The sequence below is a fragment of the Pongo pygmaeus genome, chromosome 8 (assembly GCF_028885625.2).
Source record: "Pongo pygmaeus isolate AG05252 chromosome 8, NHGRI_mPonPyg2-v2.0_pri, whole genome shotgun sequence".
NCBI lineage: Eukaryota > Metazoa > Chordata > Mammalia > Primates > Hominidae > Pongo > Pongo pygmaeus.
In genome coordinates this window covers 52,176,545-52,194,033 of record NC_072381.2, presented here as the reverse complement: position 1 = coordinate 52,194,033, position 17,489 = coordinate 52,176,545, and the positions used below count along the sequence as shown (strand labels likewise).

At 40.6% G+C, this 17,489-nt stretch overlaps 1 protein-coding gene across 2 annotated transcripts in view; it reads left to right on the top strand.

Moving 5' to 3' along the window:
- Positions 1 to 17,489, top strand: part of LOC129006543 (arf-GAP with GTPase, ANK repeat and PH domain-containing protein 5) — a 41,384-nt gene that overhangs the window by 12,061 nt on the left and 11,834 nt on the right. Inside the window, exons 4-8 of one of the 2 annotated variants that reach the window (XM_063669863.1) lie at positions 5,290 to 5,396; positions 6,862 to 7,049; positions 7,419 to 7,487; positions 9,775 to 9,843; positions 12,490 to 12,524. In XM_063669863.1, coding sequence (XP_063525933.1) covers positions 6,944 to 7,049; positions 7,419 to 7,487; positions 9,775 to 9,843; positions 12,490 to 12,524 — 279 coding nt within the window. In that variant the 5' untranslated portion in view covers positions 5,290 to 5,396; positions 6,862 to 6,943. Of the gene's footprint in view, positions 1 to 5,289; positions 7,050 to 7,418; positions 7,488 to 9,774; positions 9,844 to 12,489; positions 12,525 to 17,489 lie in introns of both variants that reach the window. The other variant, XM_054436270.2, reaches the window with a different exon arrangement.

Below are 17,489 nucleotides of genomic sequence, written 5' to 3'. Positions count from 1 at the left end.
AATCCATAGAATGTTAGCAGTTGAGACTCAAACCTTGTGAAAAACAGGTGGTGGAAAGCAAATCCCTTGCAGCAACTGGCACCATAATCAAGACAGAATGTTTGCAGAATAAATGGAGTTACCTGCTTTCAGCCCCGGGTGGTAGCTATTGTCTGCCCTGATGATATGTGATAATAATTTGTGATCCTGTTGTCTTAAAATGGGGTCACTCATCTCCAGTAGAATTAAGTCCACAGTGAAGTTGTCCCCCCATCCCCAAAGAGATAAACATATATGAATGAACTCACATGATAACAACTACTGCTGCCTGGGATCATGAGAGACCTGAACCGAACTGATAGGAAGTGAAAGGTGGCTGAGATAGTGAGAATAGACCCATCTGCAGAGGATCATAAAACCAGCAAAGACAAGGTCTTGTCTAAGATGCCTTCACAAGCTTTGTCTGTGAGAACTCTAAGGATTTCTCCAGACCTGTTGGCTGCTGCTGTGATCTCTGCCCAAGAGGAGCCTCTGACCAGCATCCAAAAGGCTTCTGGACCCACTGGACTCTTCTGGAGGTACATTGGTCTCCCGAGCCATGGCTGTGGTTTTTTACTCCCTGTATCACTGCCTGTGTGTAGAATGATAATTGCATAATTGATAGTGTGAAGACCTCTTGATAAATGGTAAATCTGAGCATATGTATTTGGCTGACATGTCATTGTGAAACCTCACAGCTTCAGTCAGTGTCAGCGCAGCTAGGGAGCATGTACCTAATGCCCATATCACTGGGCGTAGTCTACAGGCACCTAATAACTCAGGTACCTTAACAGTCACTAATGAGTGTATCTCCAAGGACTAAACAATGGAAGACTGTAGAAGATGCCATTCATTAAGATATCTCAAGAATAGGGAAGACTATTATTCGCTTCTCATGGGACAGGACTTTATAGGGCACCTGAAAAAACTCCCATGAAAAATCACTTTTACAAAATGTCAAGTTATGATATCCAAGATGAAACCAATGAGTCACAACATCCACATAATACACGGTACAACCCTGATCTCTTGACTGTCATCAAATGTTTCTTACCTCTAAACAAAGTTTCATTTTATAATTTAATTTTTCTCATTTTTTCTGTTCTCTTAGCTTAAGAAAAGATCATTACAAACTTTTTCTATGTTTTTCATGTATGCTTGCAAAGGGTTGTAAAACTTTATTGTGATTATTCTTGCTTTAAGCTGAAACTTCCCTAATCTTTCTTTAGAGATTGTGGCATAGCATGTTAGTTTCTTTTCCATATCCAATTGTTTTCTGTAATGAATACAGAAATACGGGCACTATTTTGTAACTTTAAATAGACATCATTTCAAGTCTAAAAGAATTATCCAAAATGGCATTTAATGACATTTCTAGGTCTTCAGACACTATTAACGCAAATTGTAGCCTCTAGGTCCTGAAGATTTTAGTAGATACTGGTTACTGAAACTGAGCTTTCTTGAATTCTTTTTCCTTCCACTGTGGTTTCCCACATTTCAACATATCACCTATTTTTGTCCTCAAACGTTACTTAAATTTTTTGCACAGAATTAAATTAAATATGAATCATCCCTCCTCTGATTTTTGAAATGACCCTTTGCTTCCTATGATAATCATTCTTCTGGTCTGTTTTGTAGTTGTGTGTTAGAGTTTGTAAATATTCACACATCTTGCAACTGCATATAATTTTCTTATTATTTTTTCCTCTTCTTCTAAAGCTGCTGGTATTTCTTTTAACTTTTTGTGGGAAAAATTAAACCCATCTTTCACTTTGTTGATACACTTATTTATAATTGAACTCCTTGATTTTTGCTCGAATTGCTTTTCAAGTTACCCACTTTTAGGGAAGACATTATTTGGGTTTTGTTTAGTGTATCAGGCTTTTTTTTAGTTAGTTGTATCAAGAAGTGTAGACTTTTCTATACATAATATCCTTTTTCCCACAGTAGTTATTTTTAAAAAAAAAAAAAGTCTGTAGCCGAGTGCAGTGGCTCACGCCTGCAATCCCAGCACTCTGGGAGGCCGAGGTGGGCGGATCACAAGGTCAAGAGATCAAGACCATCCTGGCTAACACAAAGAAATCCCGTCTCTACTAAAAATACAAAAAATTAGCCGGACATGGTAAGGGGTGCCTGTAGTCCCAGCTACTCAGGAGGCTGAGGCAGGAGAATGGCGTCAACCCAGGAGGCAGAGGTTGCAGTGAGCTGAGATCGTGCCACTGCACTCCAGCCTGGGCGACAGAGCAAGACTCCATCTCAAAAAAAAAAAAAAAAAAAAAAAAAAGTCTGTTAAAATAAAGGTCATCAAAAGATCTTTTCCTAAACCTTTCCTTTACCAGAAATATCTCTAGAGTCACATGGTCCTTTCTCCCTTCTTGCTTTTGTAGGAGTCCAAAGCTAATCTGTCCCTGATCCAGATTGCACGCACCTATGCCTTTTGGGGCCCTTCTGCGTTCGTTCTTCCATCTCTTCTAACCTCAAAAATGTGTTTTCTCTGTTGGCTTTTTTCCTTTAACATAGAAATATACTCACAGTTTTGTTGAATCTTGGAAAAAAAGGCTTCCTTTACCACATATCTCCCTTTAATACTACATCTCTCTTCTCAGCCAAATACTTGGGAAGAGAAGCCCTGAGTTTGTGTCATTGTTTTCTCACCTCCAGTTCACTACTTTACCCACTGCCTGACATCCAGCTCGCTCACACAAACACACAAGCCCAAGCCCAATCACTAAGTTGCCATAGCTGATTTGTAGCTTTCCTGTCCTCCTGGCAAAATTTGACTCTGCATTGGGATAACACATGTTGAGTACCTATTGAACAGGCACTGTGCTAGGTGCTGCTGTTATAGATATGAAAAGAAGGCATCACCTCCTTTCTAACAACTCACAGGAGCAGCCATTCCTGATTCATACACAGGTCTCGACTCCCAGTCCTCACTTTTGCAAGCTTCACTTAATGCCGTGTAAATCACCCTATTCTCCAGGTCTTCTTTCTTCCCAGTTCTCCTTACTATACACAACTCTCAAGGCAGTCACCTCCACACCCATGGCTTCAATTGCTTTCTCCATTCTCTGAGAACAATAGAATTTTAAATGCTTTTTTTCATGTATTAGCTTTATTTTATACAAGATGCCTCACTTGCTGTAACCATAGATTCAAAGTTGCTCCATGAAAGTAATAAATGAAAAATGGTGATGTTCTTAGCATGTAAATTTTAGGAAATTTCCCCAGTTACTCTTAATGGCTTGATTTAGTATGTGTGTTATTTTTGAAAACATCTGTTGGGATGTCACAAATGGACTTAGCCTACAGAGATTTATATTCAACTTTTGACCAGAGAGTTCCATTTTAATGTGACACTGAGAGTAAAAAACTATCTTTTCCTCCTTACCCATTTCTCTTCCTACATTCTCTGCCAGGAGGAAGGCACTGCTACATACCCAGTCTTCCCCAGCAGAGGCTGAGCAGCTCTGTTTTCCCTCTACTTCCCCTCTTCTTTCGGGTCTCATGACCAAGCACTTCCTATTCTGTCTCCCAAATGATCACAGACTTTTTCCTCCACTTTTGTCACTGCGACTGCCCTTAGCATTACTCTGCCTTTAGAGGAAGTCTCTTAATTGGTTTGGTTGCTTCCTTCAGTTCTTCCTTATTATACAGACCACTACACATACATCTGACAGAGACTTTTCACCTTTTTATGGTTCAATGACTGAAATTCCCAGAATAAAATTAAAACCACCCCAGTATCAAATTTGAGGTCAAATAGAGGTGGGTTTGTATCCCAGGTTCATATACTGTCCAGCAGTATGGTCTCAGAAAACTGACCTCCTTAAGCCTTTGTTTGTGTATCTGCCTACACTCATTGAGAGTTGGGACTATTTCACACATACAGTGCCTGGCATGTAGAAGGGACATAATCAATGTTGAAAGAAGGGGAGACATTTTAAAATCCACATCAAAAAAATGTTGTTCTTTTCGGGAGTGGTGGCTCACGCCTGCAATCTCAGCACTTTGGGAGGCCAAGGCAGGCGGATCACCTGAGGTCAGGAGTTCGAGTAGAGATGAAACCCCATCTCTACTAAAAATACAAACATTAGCTGAGCATGGGGGTGGGCTCCTGTAATCCCAGCTACTTGGGAGGCTTAGGCACTTGAATGAGAATCACTTGAACCCAGGACGTGGAGCTTGCAGTGAGCAACGATTGTGCCACTGCCTGGGCAACAGAGTGAGACTCTGTCTCAAAAAAAAAAAAAAAATTCTTTTAAAAATATACTAATCTGGTTGGGCACGGTGGCTCATGCCTGTAGTCCTAGCACTTTGGGAGGCTGAGGCGGGTGCATCACCAGCCTGACCAACATGGAGAAACCCCTTCTCTACTAAAAATACGAAATTAGCCGGGCATGGTGGCGCATGCCTGCAATCCCAGCTACTTGGGAGGCTGAGGCAGGAGAATCACTTGAGCCCGGGAGGCAGAGGTTGCAGTGAGCCAAGATCGCGCCAGTGCACTCCAGCCTGGGCAACAAGAGTGAAACTCCGTCTCAAAAAAAAAAAAAAAAATAGTGTTCAGCAAGGTTGAAGCATAAAATGTTAATAGCCAGAATCATGTATCAATTGTATTTCTATACATCTACAAGACACAATCTGAAAATGAAATTAGAGAAACAATTTCACTGGGCAACAAGAGCAAAACTTCGTCTCAAAATAATAATAATAATCTACAATGTCATTTCCTGTCCAAGCTTGACTTCTACCTTTACTTTCTGATATGGTTTTGCCATGTCCCCACCAAAATCTCATCATGAGTTATAATCCCCGTAATCCTGATGTGTCGAGGGAGGGTCCTAGGGGGAGGTGATTGGATCATGGGGGCAGTTTTCCTCATGCTGTTCTTGTGATATTCAGTAAGTCCTCATGAGATCTTACAGGGTTTTGTTTTGTTTTGTTTTGTCTTGTTTTTTGGGATGGAGTCTTGCTCTGTTGTCCAGGCAGGAGTGCCATGGCACGATCTTGGCTCACTGCAGCATCTGCCTCCTGGGTTCCAGTGATTCTCCTGCCTCAGCCTCCTGAGTAGCTGGGATTATAGGCATGCACCACCACACCCAGCTAATTTTTGTATTTTTAGTAGAGACAGGATTTCACTACATTAGCTAGGCTGGTCGCAAACTCCTGACCTCAGTTGATCCACCTGCCTTGGCCTCCCAAAGTGCTAGGGTTACAAGTGTGAGCCACCGTGCCCAGCTGAGATCTGATGGTTTTATACATGTTTGACAGTTGCTCCTTCACATGTTCCCACTCTCTGTGCGGCCACCATGTAAGTCGGACCTGCCCTTCTGCCACGATTGTAAGTTTCCTGAAGGACTTCTCCTTCTGCCATGATTGTAAGTTTCTTGAGGCCTCCCCAGCCATGTGAAACTGAGTCAATTAAACCTCTTTCCTTTAAAAATTACCCAACCTCAGGTATTTCTTTATATCAGTGTGAAAACGGACTGCTATACTTTCTGATAATCATGCTTCAGGAATTGGGGAATTCAGACTACCTGGGATCAAACTATGGCCCCACCCTTAGCAGTCGTGTGACCTTAGGAAGGTTACTTACCTTCTCCGTCTCAACAACTTCTGTAAAATCTGTAACATCAGATTGTTTCTGAGGGTTAAATGAGCATAGCACAGTGGGGACACTGTCAGGCAGACACTGCTTGCCAGATGTCGAGTATTCATCTTTATTGAACTCATTGTATGGCTCTCGATTTTGTATGACAAAATCATGCTTAGTGCCTTGTTAGTAAAAGAAAGAAAATCTGAAAGTCCCTGCCATGGAAGGAAGAAATAGCGGGGAGAAAAGGGAGTTGGTAAGTTTCAGCATTTCAGAGCTTGGAGGGACAAGTTAGGTTTCTATTTTATGGAGAAGGAGGTGGAGGCAGGATGGGTCCTAAGGTGTCATTCAAGACACACAGCCATAACTCTTTATTGAAAGTAGAGCTAGGGCCCCAGGGATTGCTGTGGTCAAGTTGCAGACAAAAATGACCACTCATTGGAAGACAGGAGAGGAGTGTTTAGTTACAAAAGCAGTCAACAATTCAGGTGTATCTATATTCAGTCAGCAAATAAAAGTTGTTCAACTTGGTTGCTAATGGGACCCACTCTACTGAGGCTTTGTATAGAACTCATAGAGGAAGATGGCTTCAAGTAACGAACTACCCTGTACTTTTCTTAGGACTAAAATCTCAGGAAGCTGGTGATGAATGAAAACCTTAGTCCCACTGGCACTGCACAAGGGACAAGGAGAGCAGCAGCATCATAAGCCACAGGGTGGGGCAGCCCAGGCAGGGGCATTCTGAGCTGTGGGGGAGGGGTGGCAGCCAGGGTGGGGCATTGTGAGCTGTTGGGGAGGGCATTGTGAAGTGTGGGGTGGGGCATTGTGTGTCACATGCCTGGGCTCCCAACTGGGCCAGTGGGCTTCAGTCTGTAGGTGACTACAGAAGGAGGAGGAGCTCCGTCTGTTCTCTCTTCAGGCAGTTGTTGTGTCTCTCAGCGCTTGTTGGGTTCACAACCTATTAAATAAGCCGGCTGGTCTTCACCCTCCCAGACAAGTCAACTCAGGGGAGGCGGCAGGGTGTGGGCCTTGGCCCACAGCCCTAGCTGGGGCCGGGGCCAGGGCTGGTGCCCGGGGCTGGGCTGTGAGGTGGGCAGGCGAGGAGTGGGAAGACCATCTCTGCAAGTGCAGCACAGCCTTGGCCTAGGACAGCGGGAGTGCGTGGCCAAAGCTGTGAGCAGAGGCACAGGTGGTGGCAGACAGTAGAGGCGCCCCATGGGGAACATACTGACCTGTTGTGTGCACCCCAGCGTCAGCCTCGAGTTTGACCAGCAACAGGGGTCGGTGTGTCCCTCTGAATCTGAGATCTATGAGGCAGGAGCTGGGGACAGGATGGCAGGCAAGCCCATGGCTGCTGCTATACAGCCTGCTGAGGTGACTGTTGAAGTTGGTGAGGACCTTCACATGCACCACATCCGTGACTGGGAGACGCCTGAAGGTAAGGAGGTGATGGGTGCCATCTGCCCTCAGCTTGCCTCTGGCTGCTGCTGTCCCCTAGGTTCCCTTTGAGGCATCCCCCACTTGGAGCTCCTTTCTGCCTGTAGCCAGCTTTCCCGGGGGCTGGCCAGGAACAAAAGCTGGCTCCACCTTGCATTCCTACCCCATAGTCTTTCCCCATCGAATCCAGTCAGTTTCTTTTTGCCTCCCCTCCCAATCGCCCAGTTCTTGCTCTCTCATCTCATTCTCCCAGGCTGGCATGGGACCATTTATTTATGGCTCTTGTTGAATAAGCAGCAGTTGAATAAATGAGTTGATACATTTTTATAAATGATTACATCTTTTTTCTTTTCTCCCTCTATACATACAGCTTTGGAGCTTAACCTTTCTGCCAATCCAGAGGCAAGCACAATATTCCAGAGGAACTCTCAAACAGATGGTGAGACAACAGTGTCTGTAGCTCTATTTATTATCCTGTGGGACTTTGTTTAGGCTTCTTTGGACTATTCTCTTCCTTTTCTCAATAAAAACTCAAATATCCCAACTTTTCAGTACCCATCTTATTTTTTCTTTGTATCTATCCAGATAGTACCTAAGTGAAGGAACCAGGTAAGTGCCTAATTGTTTCCTTTGTTAAAGTAGCTAAATCTCAGGACAGTTCATATTCAAATATTTGGGGATTTCTTATTTAAAATCAGAATGGAGTTTGCCATGAGAGAGGCTATATGGTATTCTTAATGGGCTGCTTTAAGTCACCTTGATAGAAGCTGCTTAGTTTCTTCTAACTGTAATTTGAACACAGAAGGAAAAAGAAAAAAGGAGAGTGCTTAAAATAATTGTGAAAGGTGTGAAATGTCACAGCCAGGGCTGCAGAAAAATGGTTGTGTGTGTGTTTGGGGTTTCTCAAAGGAGTTTACCTATGAGGCTCTGATTACTTTAAAATTCTTACTTTAATAGAAAATGTGTCTCCAGATTTATTCTGGTGACTTAACAGACTTTATTTACCTCCTTGTTCTAAAAGAGAGGTGGGGATTGGTTCATGGTCAAAACTTTCAAAAGACATGAAACGTCAATATAGACTTTTAATGTGCATATAAAGATTGCAGGTTAAAATGTCAGACCTTCCCTGTAAGAGTGTTTGTTGCCGTGGCTCCCCCTTTGTCCTTTCCCCTCCTGACAATAGCATCTTGTTCAAAGATAAGAAAGCTACAGTTTTGGCTGGGCTTGGTGGCTCACGCCTGTAATCCCAGCACTCTGGGAGGCCGTGCCAGGTGGATCACCTGAGGTCAGGAGTTCGAGACCAGCCTGGCCAACATGGTGAAAAGTTGTCTCTACTAAAAAAAAAAAAAAATACAAAAATTAGCTGGGTGTAGTGGCGCATGACTGTAGTTCCAGTTACTCACAAGGCTGAGGCAGGAGAATTGCTTGGACCTGGGAGGTGGAGGTTGCAGTGAGCAGAGATCACACCAATGCACTCCAGCCTGGGTGACAGAGTGAGACTCCGTCTCACAAAAAAAAAAGGAAAGAAAGTTGGAGTTTTTTAGTCTCTACACTGCTGGGAGAGGTGGGGGATGGGAGCTGGTAGAAAAGAGAAAACAATTAGTTGGTTTGCCTCTAAAATTTTGCAAAGAGATGAATCTAAGTAAAAGTAATTCTGGGTAATAATATGGTTCTTGAATAAAAACTGAAAATTTCAAAATAGAAAACATTGCATCATAAACATATTAAATCCAGTTGGCTTATTGGTTTCATTTAAATGCCAGAGAGTTCATTACTGTAGAGGAAATGTCTTATGGCTCTTCTATTTAAACTTTGGTTGGGCTCTTACTTTTTAAAGAGGTAGGATAATTAAGACTCATTATGAGTGTGACTTTGTAACTTGGAAGTACTATCCTCACTTTTCAAGATATTTAAGGATTGCTTTGGAATAAACAAATATATTATGTGAATTAATTGATTATACCTTTATACACAAAGCATGTAAGTACTTGTGTAAACTTATACTCTGCTTGATGTTAGGAAAGCCTGATTGATGTTACACACCAGTTAGTAGATGGGTAGTGTTGGATGAGAGCCCAAAAATGGCTCTTTATTGTCATTCTTTAGGATTCCAACACAGTTTATGTATGTCTCACTTGGCCCTTTCCAATACAAATAAGGCCTGTGTATGTTCTCCCTATGTATTGCTAATGAAGAAATGAAGACTTAGAGATATCACATGATGTTGGAGGACAGCTACTCAACAGAACTAAGGTTCTGTGTCCTCAGAATAACATGGAAGTGACAGATATGCTGAATTTACTTTTTACAAATTTTAAAAACTCTAGAATACATCTTATATTTTGCCTATAAAATAGACCTGTCTTTTAAAACTTACTGCCATCTTGATTTATTTTATGCAAAGTTGATTTTACACAACTCAAAGCCAACATTTACCTCTTCATTTTTTTTTTTTAAATAAAGGAGGGTGTCATTATGTTACTCATGCTGGCCTCAAATTCCTGACCTGGGTTCAAGTGATTTTCCCATCTCAGCCTCCTGAGTAGCTGGGACTACAAGCATGTGCCATCTTGCCTGGCTCTATCTTTTGTCTATACATTCATTTCAATGGATAAGAATAAAAGTAGAGATAGTGAAATAGCCTAAATGCAGCAGTCAAATAAACGAGTTGATAAATTTTTATCAATGATTACATCTTTTTTTCTTTTCTTCCTCTATGCATATAGCTTTGGAGTTTAACCCTTCTGCCAATCCAGAGGCAAGCACAATATTCCAGAGGAACTCTCAAACAGATGGTGAGACAACATTGTTTTTTCCACCAAGAGAAAGAATAAAAGCTCTTGTTTGATCAGGTTATAGAAAGTATTTAGAAAAACTCATAGTGGTTTAAATTTTTCACCTTTTCCCATGTTCACTTGTCTTATTTTAACATGTGATATACTTTCCTTTAGTTGTTATGATGTTAGTGAAAATGTGTAACCTTTTTGTTTATATATTTTGCCATCTTTTTATCAACATAATTAATTTGTCATGTGATGGAGAAGTCATGGATTTCTCTTTATAATTCTTGGATTTATCTTTATTTATAATTAATGGATTTAACTTTATTTATAATCCCTTTTCCCTTGCTCCAAAGAGTACATTTTAAAGATGAATGATAGAACTTAGGCTTCAGCTTGGTTTTCATTTAAACAAATTAAAAAACATAGTTGTTTATCATCAGGGATTGAATCTGTGATTTGGGCATCCTCTTACACAGTCCTCTGACCATATTCATTTACCACATCCAAGTTTATGCTACTCAAAAGTTTTAGGTTATTAACCTTTTCATTTGATGTAATGTAAATTTAAACATGCCCTACTCCTGCTTATTTCCCTTAATGTTATCTTAAATCCTCATTTATTTGCCAAGAAGCCATACACAGCCAAGTTTTCCAGTTGACTTAAACAGCAAGAATACAAGTGAGGGTTCTATAATAATATACGAAGTAATGCAGCACAGTAAAACACGGGAGTTTGTAACCTTTGTTTTTATAGTTTGAGTAGATGTTGCCCATCTTGAGTCAGTTATTTCTTTTTTGAATTTGTCTTCATTTTTTACATTACTATAAAGAGATACCTAAGGCTGGGTAATTTATAACAAAAAGATGTTTAATTGGCTCAAAGATTTTCAGGCTGTACAAACATGGCTTCAACATCTGCTTCTGGTGAGGGCTTCAGCAAGCTTACAATCATGATAAAAGGCAAAGGGGAAGCAGGTGGTTCCACACGGTGAAAGAGGGAGGAGAGAGGGGAAGGGGGAAGGTACCACACTCTTTTTTTTTTTTTTTTGAAATGGAGTCACACTCTGTTGCCCAGGCTGGAGTGCAATGGCACAATCTTGGCTCACTACAACCTCCACCTCCCAGGTTCAAGCAATTCTCCTGCCTCAGCCTCCCGAGTAGTTGGACTGTAGGCGGGCACCATAACACCTGGCTAATTTCTGTATTTTTGGTAGAGACAGGGTTTCACCATGTTGGCCAGGCTGGTCTGAAACTCCTGACCTCAAGTGATCTGCCCACTTCAGCCTCCCAAACTGCTGGGATTACAGGCTTGAGCCACCCCACCCGGCCTGTACCACAGTCTTTTAAATTACCATAATGAGAATTTGCTTATTACCATGGGGATGGGACCAAGCCATTCATAAGGAATCCACCGCCATTACCCAAACACCTCCCACTAGGCCCTATCTCCAACATTAAGGGTCACATGTTAATATGAGACTTGGAGGGGCAACATATCCAAAACATATCAGAATTGTATTTCCCAGTTCCTTCCAGAGCCATGGGCTTCTCACACCTAGAGAGCATGGAAGCAGTAAAAGAAAAACTATTCCATGTCCCTCACTCTTCAGTGGCAGGAACTTTTGCCTACAAGGCCCTTCCAGCATCAAAGGCAGAGGCAGTGTAGGAAACAAGGCATGGCCCAAGTCCCTCTTGGGGCTTTTATTATTCTGGGCTTTTTTTAGGGAAAAAAAGTGATTTTTTGTGCTGCAGACACCATGTCCAATTAGGTTTGTGTACTCATTTTAACATTAAAATTTAGTCCAGGCTCTGTGGCTTACGCCTGTAATCCCAGCTCTTTGGGAGGCTGAGGTGGGTGGATCACGAGGTTAGGAGATCAAGACCATCCTGGCTAACACAGTGTAACCCTGTCTCTACTAAAAATACAAAAAAAAATTAGCTAGGCTTGGTGGCACATGCCTGTAGTCCCAGCTAGTCAGGAGGCTAAGGCTGGAGAATCGCTTGAACCTGGGAGGCAGAGGTTGCAGTGAGCTGAGATCCTGCCACTGCACTCGAGCCTAGGTGACAGAGTGAGACTCCATCTCAAAAAAAAAAAAAAAAAAAATTTAAGATAGGTTACTTTCCAGTTCTGTAAAGACCCTTTTTTAATTTTGTTTTGTTTTTAGTGACATATTAGTAGATAACCACTAAGTGTGGTTCAAGATGCTTACAGGGATTCTGTTGCATCTAGAGCTAGGTGTCTGGTGAGGAAGTAGTTCTTAGAGCTGTTAGCTCTTAGAGTCTGATAATTAAAGTAAGCTACGTGTAAATGCAGAATGAGAGAATACTAATGGATCATGGCTCATATATGCAACAGTTAAACTTTTTATTAGCTAAATTTTTCATCTGGCCTAATTTTTTTGCCCTTTTCTTTTGTACATGAGGATTCTTTCATTTGTATGTAATAGAAACAAAAAGTAAACTAAATGAAAAACTAAGTTTTTAGATTTGACTTATGAAATTAATTGTGCCAGATAATTTAAATTATAAATTATTGAAAATTGTTTTTTAAATGGAATTTTGTCTCATTTTACATAGGATTAATCAGTAAGATGTTAACAACTACTTTTATTTATGGTATTTGTATCAGAAGTGACCAGTTTTTTTTCTTATTCTTAGTTGTAGAAATAAGAAGAAGCAACTGTACAAACCATGTAAGTAAACACTCAAATAGTTAAGAAATTGATAGTTTGACATGAAAGGATATCTCTCTTGATTTCTTTAAATTACAATGTGGACCTGGTGGTGGTAGCATGGACCTCTTTTTGTGGATTTTCTAAATATCTTCTATTTTCCTAAGTATTAAATTTATCCAGAAAAGTCTTTAGCTTAGTGTGTCCACCTCTTAAAGATTTCTGACATTTAAATTAAATTTCAATAGTCTGGTTCAAAAGATCTGCCTTAAGGCTGGGCATGGTGACTAACGTCTGTAATCACAGCACTTTAGGAGGCCAAGGCGGGCTGATCATCTGAGGTCAGGAGTTTGAGACAACCCTGACCAACATGGTGAAATTCTGTCTCTACTAAAAATACAAAATTAGCCGGGCGTGGTGGCACATGCCTGTAATCTCAGCGACTCAGGAGGCTGAGGCAGGAGAATCACTTGGACCCGGGAGGTGGAGGTTGCAGTGAGCCGAGATCACGCCATTGCACTCCAGCCTGGGCGACACAGCAAAACTCTGTCTCAAAAAAAAAAAAAAAAAAGTGCCTTAAATATTTAATCTTATTTTTAATGAAAGAACAAAAATAGAATAGCTAAGTTAATTGCCAGCACTGTCTATTGACTCTCTATCACAGCAGGTAAAAGCATACCTTCCTCGCTACAGCATGATCTTATGTTTCTCCCTGTGTTCCTTCCAATTGTAGCACACTTTGTAATTAAATCAGTAATATTTACATGATTATGACTCTGCAAATATTATTCACTGCTAAGTCATATGGTGTTTTCACTGTGCCTCTGCATTACATATCCTTCATCCTGTCTCTGAAACAGTTCTGAAATCTGAGCACTTCTGCAATTCTCCTGGATCTTCTCTTTTTTCCTAGCCTATATTAGTTTATCTATCCAAATATTGTAAGTAGCCTCTGGGTGCTCTGTTTGCTTTCACATCTATTATTTTTTAACATGAAGCTAATTTTCTGACTATATTCATTTGCCTATTTTCTAACAGCTGTTTTTCCCTCAAGTATTGTAGCATTTATCACATGCCTTTCAAAGATATTTTCCATCTGCGAAAACACATCTGTTCCTTTTTATGTGTGTGGGGGGGGCAACTTTCTTTGGCCTTTTGTCATCCTAGTTCAATATAGCGTGGGTTTCCCTAGATAGGCTCGATGTCTGCTTTTCTGGGCTAACTCCTTAAAGTCTTTTGGGATCTCATGTAACTGCTGTCTTGTGTGGGATCACCTGAGTCCTAGATTCTGTGTTTCCTTCTGTCCTGTTATCCTCTCTAGTTGTACTTGAACACATTTTCCTGGGTGGAGATGTTTAAAGAGCTGGCCAGTCTTAAAATCCCTCCTCTTTGATAGAGTACACCTCTAGGTTGAATCTAAATTTTATGGTTCTGAAGACGTTTTGCAGTTGTGCTCTCATTACAGTTTTGTTCTTGAATCTACTGCCAGTGTGTGATACATTACTTACAACCAGGTTTTAGATATCTGCGGAAGCTTTTTAAGATCTCTCTCTCTGAGGCTCTGAAATTTTATAACAGCTTGTCGGGGATCTTTTCATTTTATTGAGGCTAGTAAACCTGCAGACTATCTCTTCTTCAGAATTTTTTTTTATTTTCTCTGTTACTTTTTTACTGATAGTCTTGTTATTCAGATGCTAGGCTGCTTAGACCAGTACACCTGCATTGATTTTTAATTTTTCCCCTTCTATTTTTTTCAGTTTGTCTTTTTATTCTAGTTCTGGGATATTCTGTGACTTTATCCTCTACTATTTCTATTGAATTTTATATTTTTTGAGAGTGTTTTAAGATTTTTTTTTAAAGTTTTGCTCCTGATTTTGACTGGTCCTATCAATTCCTTTTTTCTATTGTTTTGATCTCTTTTCTTGGAGGCTTCCCTCCAATGTGTGGTGGTCCTTGGCCTGCTTTATTTGGAAACAGGATTTCTGTTAACTGATAGCACTCAGTGTGAGGCCTTAGAAGCCTCACTAGTTTTCATTTGGGGGACCTCAGTGTATTATCTGGGGATCTTTATTCAAGACATTTCAGTTTCTTCTGAGAAGGATCTCCCAATTTTCTGCCTGGAAAGTAAAAGCATGGCCACTTGCTTTCCAAAAGCAGAGTTAGCGAAGAAAGTTGGAGTTCCATTTTTGGTGTACAGTTTTCTTTATATCTCAGGTTTAAGCCATGGTATCTCTGAGCCAGAGATTCTCAGGTTTGATATATCCAGAGAACACACATCTAAGTTTCTTGTCAGATGGAAGGACAGGTGGACTTGGGGCTCTAGTTTAGAGATTTTCAACTGACCTTGCTGGCTTTTTTTTTAAATTTTACCCTACTTCCCAAAGTGCCATTTGCCTGTTAAGTTCACAACCTGCCTTTAGTTCTGTGAGACAAACTGGCTCGCTTCTGTTCCAGTCACTTTCCGTAGGCACCAAAGTTGTGCTTCCGTGTTATTTACCACTACTTTATCTACTTTTTATGTCTCAGCATTGATTAAAAATTATCTCTGTCAACCTTCTCTGCTGGTCATGTGTGTAACCTTTATTTTATGACTAATGAGACTTCTGGAGGGAGAGGAAATAAATTTGTTGTCAATCTATTATATTTAATCCAAATTTAGGACCTATGTTTAAATCAAAGTCTAATTTGAGTATAATTAATGATATTAAGCCAGAGAATTTTTTAAATTAATGTATCTATAATAAGCATATTACACTTTTCTCCTAAGGCCTTGTTTAATATTTTCATTCAAACTTTATCCACTGCCATATACTTCCCATTACTTGACAACATAGATGGAGCTGTTTTCATGAATGCCCAAAGTGTTAGAAATATTTAAGTTAATTAAGATTTGTTCATTTTTAGCCTGGTCAACAGAGTGAGACCTCATGTCTACAAAAAGGTTAAATAACAAATTAGCCAGGCCTGGTGGCATGCGCCTTTCGTTTTACCTACTCGGGAGGCTGAGGCAGAGGATCGCTTGAGCTCAGGAGTTTGAGGCTGCAGTTAACTATAATTGCACCACTGCACTCCAGCCTGGGCAACAAAGGGAGACCCTGTCTCGGAAAAAGGAAAAAAGTTACTAATTCTTTAAAAACATATCTAAAATTTATCCTGCCCAAAAGGAGAGTGAAAAATGTAAACTTTAGTCTTTGTTTTATTTTATTTATGTTTGCTGAGAAAAATGCTGTACTTTATTTATTTATTTATTATTTCCATAGGTTTTAAGGGGAACAGGTGGCATTTGGTGACATGACTAAGTTCTTTAGTGATGATTTGTGAGATTTTGGTGCACCCATCACCTGAGCAGTATCCACTGAACACAATTTGTAGTCTTTTATCCCTCACCCTCCTCTCAGCCTTTCCCCCAAGTCCCCAAAGTCCATTGTATCATTCTTATGGCTTTGCATCCTCATAGCTTAGCTCCCACGTGTGAAAGAGAACATGATATTTGGTTTTCCATGCTGAGTTACTTCACTTAGAATAATAGTTTTACTTCCATCCAGGTTGCTGGGAATGCCATGAATTTATTCCTTATTATGGCTGAGTGGTATTCCTCATGTATATATGTGTATGTATATCACAGTTTCTTTATCCACTCATTGATTGATGGGCATTTGGGCTGGTTCCATATTTTTGTAATTGTAATTTGTTCGAGTTCCTCATAGATTCTGGGTAATAGCCCTTTGTCAGATGTATAGACTGTGAAGATTTCCTCTCACTCTGTGGTTGTCTGTTTTCTCTGCTGATTGTTCCTTTTCCTGTGCAGAAGCTCTTTAGTTAAGTCTCACCTGTTTTGCTTTCCTGTTCTTGGTTGCATTTGCTTTCGTGTTCTTGGTCATGAAGTCTTTGCCTAAGCCAGTGTCTAGACGGGTTTTTCCAATGTTATCTTCTAGAACTTTTATGGTTTCAGGCATAGATTTATGTCCTTGATCCATCTTGAGTTGCTTTTTGTGTAAGGTGAGAGTTGAGGATCCAGTTTCATTCTCCCACATGTGGCTTGCCAATTATCCCAGCACCATTTGTTGAATAGGGTTTACTTTCTTCACTTTATGTTTTAGTTGGCTTTGTTGAAAATCAGTTGGCTATAGGTATTTGAGTTTATTTCTGGGTTCTCTATTCTGTTCCACTGGTGTATGTGCCTATTTTTATACCAGTACCGTGCTACTTTGGTGACTATGGCCTTATAGTATAGTTTGAAATCAGGTAATGTCATGCCTCCAGATTTGTTGCTTTTGCTTAGTTTTGTTTTGGCTATGCGGGTTCTTGTTTGGTCCATGTAAATTTTAGGATTGTTTTTTCTAGTCTGTGAAGAGGGATGGTGGTATTTGGATGGGAGTTGCATTGAATTTGTAGATTGCTTTTGGCAGTATCATCATTTTCACAATATTCATTCTACCCATTCATGAGCATGGGATGTCTTTCCATTTGTTTGTGTCCATGACTTCATTCAGCAATGTTTTGTAGTTCCCAACGGCATATCAAAAAGATAATCCGGCCAGGCACGGTGGCTCACACCTGTAATCCCAGCACTTTGGGAGGCGGAGGTGGGTGGATCATGAGGTCAGGAGTTCGAGACCAGCCTGGCCAACATGGTGAAACCCCATCTCTACTAAAAATACAAAAGTTAGCCGGGCGTGGTGGCACTCACCTGTAATCCCATCTACTCAGGTGGCTGAGGCAGGAGAATCGCTTGAACCTGGGAGGCGGAGGTTGCAGTGAGCCAAGATCACCCCACTGCATACTCCAGCCTGGGCAACAGAGTGAGACTCCATCTCAAAAAAAAAAAAAAAAGATAATCCACCCTGATCAAATGGGTTTCATACCAAGGATGCAGGGAAGGATTAATGTACACAAGTCAATAAATGTGATACACCACATAAACAGAATTAAAAACAAAAAAATCACATGATCATCTTAACAGATGCAGAAAAAGCATTTGACAAA